The 10,749-nt window shown below is 42.7% G+C and overlaps 2 protein-coding genes across 2 annotated transcripts; both read left to right on the top strand.

Moving 5' to 3' along the window:
• Window positions 1-4,188: 4,188 nt before the first annotated feature.
• Window positions 4,189-8,109, top strand: LOC127760175 (uncharacterized). Its single transcript, XM_052284396.1, has 8 exons — window positions 4,189-4,480; window positions 6,234-6,497; window positions 6,587-6,658; window positions 6,742-6,780; window positions 6,921-7,028; window positions 7,108-7,205; window positions 7,292-7,403; window positions 7,582-8,109. Exons 1-8 carry the CDS (start codon window positions 4,286-4,288, stop codon window positions 7,828-7,830), a joined length of 1,137 nt encoding a protein of 378 aa, XP_052140356.1. The 5' UTR covers window positions 4,189-4,285; the 3' UTR covers window positions 7,831-8,109.
• Window positions 8,110-8,797: 688 nt separating this feature from the next.
• Window positions 8,798-10,737, top strand: LOC127785692 (iron-sulfur assembly protein IscA-like 3, mitochondrial). The gene is made up of 4 exons (XM_052313124.1): window positions 8,798-8,925; window positions 9,004-9,237; window positions 10,106-10,223; window positions 10,302-10,737. Exons 2-4 carry the CDS (start codon window positions 9,039-9,041, stop codon window positions 10,393-10,395), a joined length of 411 nt encoding a protein of 136 aa, XP_052169084.1. The 5' UTR covers window positions 8,798-8,925; window positions 9,004-9,038; the 3' UTR covers window positions 10,396-10,737.
• The last annotated feature ends 12 nt before the right edge of the window (window positions 10,738-10,749 follow it).

The raw sequence follows: 10,749 nt of genomic DNA, 5'->3' as shown, positions 1-10,749 counted from the left end.
TGATGCTAAAAGGAGTACTACATTGTTTAAATGAAGTAGCAGTGGAGCGCTTCTTCCATCAAAAAGAAAACTTATCTACTACGATTTTAGATTTGTTTTTTAAAGTAGTATAGGGTTAGAAGTGTTAGTATTACAGTATGAAATATGAAATAGATAATGATACTATCTCCATCGTCGTTTTGACTTTTGAGATTTTGTTATAATATTTGATTATTTATTTTATTTAAAAGATTATAAAATTATCATTTGGGACGGAGGTAGCAGTCGACATACAACACAAGACACGTAGCAGCAGATTGCAGGCAGGCGGGCGGCGGGCGGTCTCCATGATTGGATGCTGAGCGATGTGCTACCACTCCCCTGAGCCCTCTTGCTTGTCTTGGCTCTTTGTTGTTTCTGCAGGCTGCGTCCGAATCCATCCAATTTTTTTTAGGTAAAAATCTGAATCCATCCATTAATACACTATACTCTACTGTACACGTGTTAATACCTGTACTCTCTCACTCCCTTTCTTCTTTTGTTTTTTCTGTAATGGCAGTGTTTTTCTCTTGTGTCTTCTAGTTTTGAATTATAAGATAACAAAAATTAAATTTTGACATAACGTTATCCAAATTTATTATTCTACATGATATTAAATTCTCATCTAGATTACAAATGGAGTACTATATTACAATGCTTGCCTGTCAGAGTCAATATAATCGAGCATATACCAACATCTGTCTTTGATGCATCTGTTATTTTAATTTTTAACAACACGCAAAAGGTTGTCTCTGTTATTTCTCTCTACCTCTCTAGAGAATTAAAATGTCCTACTAGCTATATCTGGATATGAGAGCTCACTCAATTTATACAGAGTATATATACACCTTTTTGACCATTACAAACACACGCTTATATGCTTCGTGTAGCTACTCCATCCGTACCACCAAAAACCATTATAGTATTAAATGAGACATTTCGCATAGAAATGGATCTAGACATAATTATATAGTAGTAGCTAGGCTAGGCTAGGCTTAGTAGTTGCAGTGACCTGAATAGCTTCCTAAGGTCTTGAGTTCAAATCTCCATAGGAGCCAATTTCAGATTGGGTTATTTGAGGGCTAAGTTCCCTATTTGATAGACTAAGTTCCTAAATTATAATGGTTGCATATATCCAGATGGATATAGAGACATGTTAAAAAAATATCTTTCTCTAGAAAATAAATAAATAAATAAAGGCTAGGCTAGGCCGGTAGGTTGTCAATTATCTGCAAACTGAATCAGCCATGTGGTTGTGCGATCATGTATGGTTTCGTACGTATGTGGTGGTGTCGCACACCGATTGGAATTGGATGTGTTGTTGGATTGGCCCGCTTGGATCCTCCTTAGATTCTTTCTTCCTCTTTCTCACTGTCAATTATCTTCATGCTTTCTTTCTTTCTTTCTTTCTTTCTTTGGGCATTGACACTGTACAGATTACAGAAACATTATCAGTATTGATTTTGCTTGTCAATGCAACACATTTATATGTACGACCATCCCTAAGTAAGGCCATGCAAACCTTACTCTATACGGAGGGTGTGTTTAATTCACGCTAAAATTAGAAGTTTGGTTGAAATTGAAATGATGTGACGAAAAAATTGAAAGTTTGTATGTGTAGAAAAGTTTTGATGTGATGAAAAAGTTAAAAGTTTAAATAAAAAGTTTGCAACTAAACTCGACCGTAGTATATCCTAGCCAACATCAGTAAAAGAATAGCTAAGGAAGCAACTACCGATGTGGCTGGTCACCTATAATCGAACTACTAGTAACTTAAACCGAAGGTACCCAGAAATTCACATCCCATACTAGTTGCAGATGGTCCTCTAATCTATAGTTGCGGATGGTCAATGTAGTATATGTATGCCTGATGCAGGCCATATGGCCAATGGCCAACCAACAGATCACATGTCCTCTTCTGCTCTGCAGTTTCACTGTCACTCACTGTAGAATGGACAATGTTGCTACTTGCACTGAATTTCCAGCAGATAATCATCATCATGCACAAAGTTCACTAGTGCCTATCTTTTATATAAAGATCCGGCTTTTCTTGCCATTTCCGCCGCCTGCTTTCTCTGCACTTTCCTAGCAAAAATGCCCTCAGTTCGGCTGCAGACAAAAAGCCCTTTCTTTCTTTCGTCAGACTCATTATCTGCCACTAATCTAAAGAAAAACAGCAATAATTTCAATCCACCACTGCCGCTGAAATTCAGTAAACATAACACATGACTATCGAACTAGCAATTTTTAGGCATGCATCGTGCCATCATTCAGACGCCAAACAATGCTCCATTCGTGAGAGAGAGAGAGAGAGAGAGAGAGGGGGGGGGGGGGGGGGAAGAGCAGCCTTGACCATTTGAAATGAAAGGGGAGTCTTGGATGCAACCTTGCTCCAGTAGCGAGGTTGCTCTATTTAATAAACTCATTCAAATATGAATTGTAACAAAAAAAAACATACCTCGGACCTTTTTCTATATAAAAGGGACCAAATGTCCAGCATGATTGACCAATGGAATGGTAAACCATTTAATTCCTTGAGTTGAGGGAATGCTTCCTCGTTTGCTCAAATACTATCTAAATAGCAATGAAAAGTTAAAAAAAATACGACATCATTCGTGCAATTAAACATACAACTCTATAAATACCATATGTACTAAGGAGACATTTCCTCAAGGGATTAGAATCCAACCCTCTCCTCCCTCCTCCCAGTCTCAGTAGATAGGTTTAACATATGATACGGGGTTAAATACTTGTCGGTGATATGGGCCCGGGGGTACCATGCTTAAAGGGGAAAGGTCGCTCTCGACATCCATGTGGCTTTTCCCCGAGGGGTCGGGCCGTAGCCGCCCCTCTCTAGCCCGAGGGATCGGGCCGCCTTGACCCCTCAGGACGGTCACCATGTGGCCGTCATGCAGGGGTGGCTAGGCGGACGCCACTTGACACTCACCTAACCGCATTTAGTGCAGGTGGAGCGGGCGTGCCACGCTGCATTTAATGCGACGTGCCGCTCGCCTGACCGAATCGTGACCGGTGCGTGACCGTTGAAGTGACAGACGAGACAACGGCAAGCCACGCGGGCTCTGCCTAGGTGTCAGGCAGCATGCGGTGGCTATGCCTTGTCTCATCAAGATGATGAGAGGCACAGTGCCTCTCAACTGTTCAAGGCTGGCTTGACCGCCCTGAACATACCCGGGACAGCGTTCCCAGCGCTTCCATACCCCAAATCCACATCTATTAAATGGTGAATGATGGGGATCCTCCCCGTGTCGGCCTGCGTCAGCCGACATGATTTGATGGGCCCCGCACGACAGCCGATGCCCAGACGGCTTCCAAGCTGTAGCGCAAGACACACATTTAATATAGGGAATTGTTAGCCCCCCTTTTACTGAGCGGCACACCTGGTGCATGTGAGAACCCTTTGAAGTATAAAAGGAGGTACGAGTCCAGGTAGGGGGGAGAGGGAGCTAGAGTGAGAACGCTTTGTCCTCGCCTATACACCAGAGATTCAGAGACTTTCAAAGCTCAGAAAAATCATCATACACAGGAGTAGGGTATTACGCTTCTTAGCGGTCCGAACCTGTATAAATCCCTTTGGTCTCATCCTCTTCATCGAGGGCCCAACCCCCTCGATCCCTTCCAATCTTCTCAATTCCTCGATCTACACTCGCTGCCCTCGGCCGAACTAACGAAGGAGGGGCCTCACGGTCCCCGCGTCGAGGAGTTTACCCTCCGACAATACTGATCTCATCCATGATTATCTCATGTATAAAGTGCATAAGCAAGTTGTATGACTGCAAATTGAGTAAAATAGGGAGAATAAGTGAAGAGAAATCTTGAGCCAAATATTTTAGGAGTTTCCCCAAAAAATTATACATAAATCCCGTATTATAGGAGTTGAGAGCAACATTGTGTTTGATGTGTATTTTTACAAGTTTTATTAAGTGTTATTTATATTATTGTCAAACAAAACTCCTGCAGCAATGAGCGGGTGTATTAGTAGTATATGATTGTGTTTGAGAAAAAGAGAGGAGTAGGGGTGGGGTTAGGACTTGGGACTTGGGGATGGGTGGTGCATCAAGATTGATGCAAGGAAGGAAGGAGCAGTGGTGAGGAAGGAAGATGCTATAAAATGGGGGCATTGGTTCCTTGAGAGCTGGAGCCTGGACCTGGAGGAGCGGTGCGTTCTCCTTCTCCCTCCCCGGCCCCTAGCCGCCGCACCCCCACCCCCACCCTCGCCCGCCTCTCGCCGTCGCCGGAACGGAAAATCATGGGCGCGGAGGCAGAGCACCGCATGTCTCCCTCCCCCGCTCCCGCTCCCCCTCCCCCTACCCTCGTTGGGACCGACGCCGACGCCCCTCCCATGGTGCTGGGCCTGCAGCTGTCGGCGCTCATCGACCACGTCGCGCGCGTCGACTGGTCCCTCCTCGACCGCATCCCCGGCGACCGCGGCGGTTCACAGCAGGTACCTCCTCCTCCCTACCATACAACCAACACGCATAATTCACCGCCTACGCTACGCACTTGTTTCTCACTCAATTGCTGCCCTGTCCTGCCCATATTTATTTCTTTGCGCTGTAACTGTCTGTAATGTTGTTTGCTACTCTATGTTAATTCTTACTTCTGAATATGTATAACTGGTTACTATTCTCACCACAATATATAGGGTGTGTTTAGTTCACACCAAAATTGGAAGTTTGGTTGAAATTGGAATGAATTAAACTTGGCCATATTATACTATACACACAAGTCCTTTTAATCTTAGTTATGGCTGTGTTTAGTTCACACCAAAATTAGAAGTTTGGTTGAAATTGGAACGATGTGATGGAAAAGTTGGAAGTTTATGTGTGTAGGAAAGTTTTGATGTGATGGAAAAGTTGCAAGTTTGAAGAATTATTTTGGAACTAAACACGACCTATATCCCATAGTTGGAGTACTAAACTAGTATGCATTCCCTTTGATTGAATCTATCTAGGAGAGGAGTAGTAGACAACAAAAAGTTCAAACCATGTATCTTTCAGGAGTCAGGACGTACACAAACATAATATTCCTAGATTTGACATGGTCCTTACTGTATTTTGGTTGGTTACATGCTGCAGCTACATTGAATTTAGTGTTGCTTTCGCTCTCAAAACTTGGGTAACGAATCAGTCTTTGCCTCAACTGTCAAACGCGGTTTCAAAACATCTTTCATGTTGCTCGCTCACACTGATTGGTCTATCAATTAGCCATGTCATTTAACATTATCTCATGTTGCAGACTAGTACTAAGGCAAAAAGCTTATGCTGACGAACCACTGAATCATTGACTTTTCGTTGCAAAGATACTCCTAGATCAAGTAGCCGGCTCAAAAACATTACTATCTTATTTCAGCAGTTGTTGTGCCCTTGTCACCTATGTGCTCCACAAAAGAAAAAGTAGACACAAAAGCTACTACTTTGGATGATCTTGCCCCAAACATTCAGCACCTTTTATGGTGGGTCTTGCTGACTCCTCCTATCCTCCATACAACATGCTACTTAAGTTAAAAATTTGCTGTAAATTTGGTACCGTTCGATCCCAACTTTGACTTTAAGAATCTTAATCTGGCATTTTCATGTTATCTAAATTATGCATAACCAATTAGAATTCGACACTTGGAATTGGTTGTGACACACTTCACTATACTTCTCTTTTCAATACCTTAACTCTACCTATCATTATGTCTATCAAGTTATCTATTCTCTCTTATCGTGGGGCTGCAGCAGGAGATTCTACAAGTCATCATACTTAATCCTTGTGAATGCCCATGTTGCTTTAGCATAACCACAACAGCAGGTTGTATATATTTAGTTTCTACCTTTCCGCAAACGCACATGGGCACATGTGCAGGGGAATATTTCCATGTTATTAAAAACATGTCACTGAGAAAATTTATTAGAAGGAAATTAATGAAGATCCGATGTTGATAGTTGGCATCATTTCACTTATTCTTAGGGTCGTAGCTCAGCAGTTGTTGGGAGGTTGAAGAATGATGACCCTGCCCTTTGATTTATGTTTTGTCTCATTTGCCTATATCATGTATTGCTTTGTTTGGAGGCCTGGCATCGCTACATAGTGAAAAAATAAACATGTAGAGAGAAGGTTACCAAACATTGCTAAAGGAGCCAGGGAAGAGTGCTGTTACATTATGTTTTTCGTTCTGAATTCCACTTGCCATTTTATTTTGTGATGTACAGGTCTGTATTGAGGAGTTGAATCATATTCTGGCTGAAGTGAATGCCCAAATCCTCCCTTGCCGTGATGACCTTTCTCCAATAAGGACTATAGCCGGTGGTAGTGTCGCCAACACAATTCGAGGTCTCTCAGCAGGTTTTGGGATATCAACTGGAATAATTGGAGCTTGTGGAGATGACAGCCAGGGCGTTTTGTTTGTCAGCAACATGAGCTTTAGTGGAGTAGACCTCTCAAGATTAAGGACAAAAAAGGGGCACACTGCTCAGGTAATCTAAAATCTGAAGCCAATATCTATCTATTTTTTGCCCTTATTTTGCTGCTTAGTGGATAAGGCTGAAAATAATACCTATTATAGTGTGCATGCTTGGTCGATGCAAGTGGCAATCGCACCATGCGCCCTTGCCTATCTAGTGCAGTCAAGCTCCAGGTAACCCTTGCTTGATGCAGTCTTACACTGTTACTTTTCTCTTAACAGTCGTAGGCTTGATACGATCATTTACTCATTAACAGGCCAACGAGTTCAAAAAGGAGGACTTCAAAGGCTCCAAGGTGGTCCTTTTCCTCTTACGCCACATTCTGTGCACACAAATTCCAGCATATGTTACCATCACACAAAAAATCTTACTATGTCATAATAAATATGTTTATTTTTTGACATGGAATGTTTTTGTCATCATGATGTAATGCAGTGGTTGGTTGTACGATATGCAAGACAGAACATGGAACAGATCCTTGAAGCTATTAGGATTGCTAAACAAGAAGGTCTCTCAGTATCATTGGATTTGGCTAGTTTTGAGGTCTGACCGCAGCTCATTGGTACCGTAAGGTCTTCTTTTGGTACAGGCACCAGTCTGATTTTGTTTATTTCTTACACAGATGGTTCGTGACTATAGGACACAACTCATTGACCTTTTGGAAACTGGCAACATTGACCTTTGCTTTGCCAATGAGGATGAAGCTAGAGAGCTTCTAGGGTGATACACTCATCGCCTTATTGTTTCAGATGTTCTTCAGTGAGTGATACCTATTATAGTATATCTGATGTGTGCGTGTTTTTCAGGGGAGAGCTGACATTTGATCCAGAGGAGGCACTTGCTTTCTTGGCCAAGTACTGTAAATGGGCCGTGGTGACCCTAGCTTCTAAGGGATGCATAGCGAAGCATGGGAAGCAGGTGAGATCAAGGTTATTGTGATGTACTGCACTAGCAATGTTATTTGGGATGCTGTTGTGATGCATACTAGTATTTCATACACATGCATGGTTCAGAGTTGAGAATGGTTTCCTTTGCAGTTTGTTTGAGCAACAAGAAGGCGGCTTTATTAACATGTAAAGTGAAAAATGAAATGCAGGTGGTTCAAGTGGCGGCAACCGGGGAGAGTAATGCGGTGGACGCGACGGGGGCGGGCGATCTGTTTGCGAGCGGGTTCCTGTACGGGTTGGTGAAAGGGCTGCCATTGGAGGAGTGCTGCAAGGTAGGGGCGTGCAGCGGTGGGTCAGTGGTGAGGGCTCTGGGCGGGGAGGTGAGGCCGGAGAACTGGCAGTGGATGTACAAGCAGATGAACGCCAGTGGCCTGCTGCTCCCTGACCTCAAGAACTGAAGAAAAAGAAAAGGCTTGCCTTTTACTTGTCAAGCTTCCAAGAAAGAAACAAAGATTCAGACCATGGCCATTGATGGCTTGATTGTTTGTTAGTTAGACCTCCTATGCTCGGTTTCTTTCTTTGTTTCTTAATTTGTGAGATGAGATGAATGGAATGGATGGTGGTAACCTGCAAGTGCAGTGCAGTCTCGCTGATTATTCAATTTGCTCGAGAAAACTCATATATATATATATATATATAGTATAATAAAGTAACATAAAAGTTTGGATGTATGAAAATCTGAACGTGTTTGTCAGCTGTCACCTCACCTGTGTGCAGAGTCTTAAAAGTAAACTAGAGACTACTAGTACCAAATTACGGTCAATCATTTGCTGAGCTCATACGTCTTCCTTGGCTCGTGAATTCTGTCTGGTTCAATGTTTGCAAAAGGAGGTTCTTTCTCTTCTTCGCAGCAGGCAGCAAGATGATGTTTGGTTTTGATTATTGGTGGATACGTAGAGAAGCAAGAGTGGATTGTGAGGTTAGAAAAGATGTCAATTCCTTTATCATGCTATGCTAGGAGCTGGAGCCTTGTTGCTCGCTAGGGAGGAGGTGGGGTCTGGCCGGGGCTAAGGACATTTTCTTTCTTCTTGCCCTTGTGCCAGACCCAGACGGAGAACAGTGATCAACTTTTTAGTTGTTTTTTTTGTCTACTGGCGCTTACTTATCTTTTTCTTTTTACTATTGTTCTTGTGCGTGTTGAAAAAAAAAAGGATTGTCTATGGGTAATCCGGCTGAAAATTTCAGCCGAATTTGTAGCCTTACAATCAGCCAAGTCAGCACCCGCGCGTGCGACTCCGTCCAGGCCTTATTGGGCTGGATTTTGTGCTATGATGGGCCCAGTACAGTTGATAGGCCGAAAGTAATAGGCTTGTGGGCCTCGGTCCATACATACATCGAGAATCTTCTTCCTTTTTGTGCCGTTCTCCACGAGTCCTCTTCTTCTTCTTCCTTCCTCCTCCCTTCCCAAGGCCAAGAAGAAGAAGGGTGCGTTTAACCCCGCCGGCAGCGGAAGAAGATCCAGCCAATTCAATCCAGTCCAATCCAATCCTCAGGTGACCCTCACCCTCGCTCGCCATTTGTCTTGTGAGTTGTGAATTCGAATTTGTAATTCTCCATATCCCCATATGCAGGCTAGGCTGCGGAGCGGAGCGGAGGAATCAATTCAATGTCTTCCTCCGCCGCCTTGGCCTTGGCCTTGAGGAGGGCCACCGCCGCCGCGCACAAGCAGAAGCAGGCTCTTGCCCTCACGGATGCCGCCGCCTCTCGAATACGCCAACTCCTAAGCCTCCGCCACAGACCCTACCTGCGCCTTGGCGTCAAAGCACGCGGCTGCAATGGTCTCTCTTACACCCTCAACTACGCTGGTAACTCTTCACTTCTTCTTTTCTCTCTTTCTTCCACCCAACCTACTACTAGCATGCGCCTGCCTGCCTTCTTCTTTTTGTTCAATCAGGCCATTTCTTATCAAATAAAAATGGGCCAATCAATATTCTCTCAATATGGTTGACATTTAGGCCTCAATATTCTCTCTCTTGTCGAATTTAGACGTTATATCCATTTGGGATTAGTGGCCCATCTATGCTATGCATTGCGAGTCTCATTTGGTCAAACATCCTAAAAACCCTGCTAATGTTCCTACAACTCCGATCGGCCTTTCCTACATAACATAACCATTATTACATTATTAGTAATTATATTTATTATTGGTCAAACCAGTGTAGGAATATCAATCCCTATTTGCAGGCCTTTACATATTGAGTTTATGATTCTTATCAACTGATTGATTTTTATCTTCAGCTCATATCCATGTTTGATATCCTTACCATGCCTTGTTAGGATACTTTCACATCTTATGTTTTCTTCTTTTTGCGTGGAATCTAATGTTTATATCTCATTGCTTCTTTTTGCGGGGAATCTAATGTCATATCTTATTGCGCTACTCTGTCAAACATTGCCCGTGTAATGATAAACTTGGGTCCTGTCCTGTCTTTCAATCATCAAGAATACCATTACTATTTGCAAAATGTTTGTAGAAGCTGACGCTGGCTCTGTTTCTTTGTAATATTTTCTCTATATAGATGTCAGTAATTTCCCCATTAATTAGTGGATATCTTCCTTTTTGTGAACTGAATCATCATCTCCATTGTCCAACGGCTACATGTTCCTCTTTCTCTACTGCTATTACGTTTTTATTTCTATTCATGCTAAAGAGCGAAATATCTGTTTATTCAGATGAAAAAGGCAAGTTTGATGAGGTTGTTGAAGATAAAGGAGTTAAAGTACTAATCGATCCCAAGGCTCTGATGCATGTCATTGGCACCAAGATGGATTATGTTGACGACCCACTAAGGTTTATGATTTGTGCACAACATTTCCTCCCCTCTACTTATTACCTCCTTTCACTACCTTACAGAGGCTTCTCCTGTAGGTCTGAATTTGTGTTCATCAATCCAAATTCCAAAGGGGAGTGCGGTTGTGGTGAATCTTTCATGACTACAAGCAGCAAGGGATCTACTTCTTGAATAACGGATAGTGATGGGATAGTACGTGAGGTAAACAGAGCTAAATATGTCGAGGCTTCAGCTACCACTTTTCTGCTATAGCTTATTATTACATTGGAAGTACATAGCTCAACAGTGGTTGTAATAGATGCAATTGTATGAACCCACCTCAACTGTGTTCTTTACATGGGGGGTTACGTGTTCTTGGTTTCTGTTGTTTGTTTACACGTGATTAATGAAAGAAACGAACCACGTTTGGTTCAGACACATCTGAGATACTCATTGTGAAGTGGAGACTAACTAATTCAAGTAGCTAGCTAGAGTTGTGTTTTGCTGCAAGAAAAAAAAAGTATGATCTGGATGTCACATATCAGA

The sequence above is a fragment of the Oryza glaberrima genome, chromosome 1 (assembly GCF_000147395.1).
Source record: "Oryza glaberrima chromosome 1, OglaRS2, whole genome shotgun sequence".
In the NCBI taxonomy this organism is placed as follows: domain Eukaryota; kingdom Viridiplantae; phylum Streptophyta; class Magnoliopsida; order Poales; family Poaceae; genus Oryza; species Oryza glaberrima.
This window is presented reverse-complemented; position numbering and strand designations above follow the sequence as displayed.

What these genes read in the sequence shown, in the direction of transcription:
- LOC127760175 (XM_052284396.1), top strand. Translation starts at nt 4,286, where the DNA reads ATGGGCGCGGAGGCAGAGCACCGCATGTCTCCCTCCCCCGCTCCCGCT. An exon ending in AAAAGGGGCACACTGCTCAG is followed by an intron (nt 6,498 to 6,586) that starts GTAATCTAAAAT and finishes TACCTATTATAG; the next exon opens with TGTGCATGCTTGGTCGATGC. An exon ending in CTAGTGCAGTCAAGCTCCAG is followed by an intron (nt 6,659 to 6,741) that starts GTAACCCTTGCT and finishes ACTCATTAACAG; the next exon opens with GCCAACGAGTTCAAAAAGGA.
- LOC127785692 (XM_052313124.1), top strand. Translation starts at nt 9,039, where the DNA reads ATGTCTTCCTCCGCCGCCTTGGCCTTGGCCTTGAGGAGGGCCACCGCC. An exon ending in TTACACCCTCAACTACGCTG is followed by an intron (nt 9,238 to 10,105) that starts GTAACTCTTCAC and finishes CTGTTTATTCAG; the next exon opens with ATGAAAAAGGCAAGTTTGAT. An exon ending in TATGTTGACGACCCACTAAG is followed by an intron (nt 10,224 to 10,301) that starts GTTTATGATTTG and finishes CTTCTCCTGTAG; the next exon opens with GTCTGAATTTGTGTTCATCA.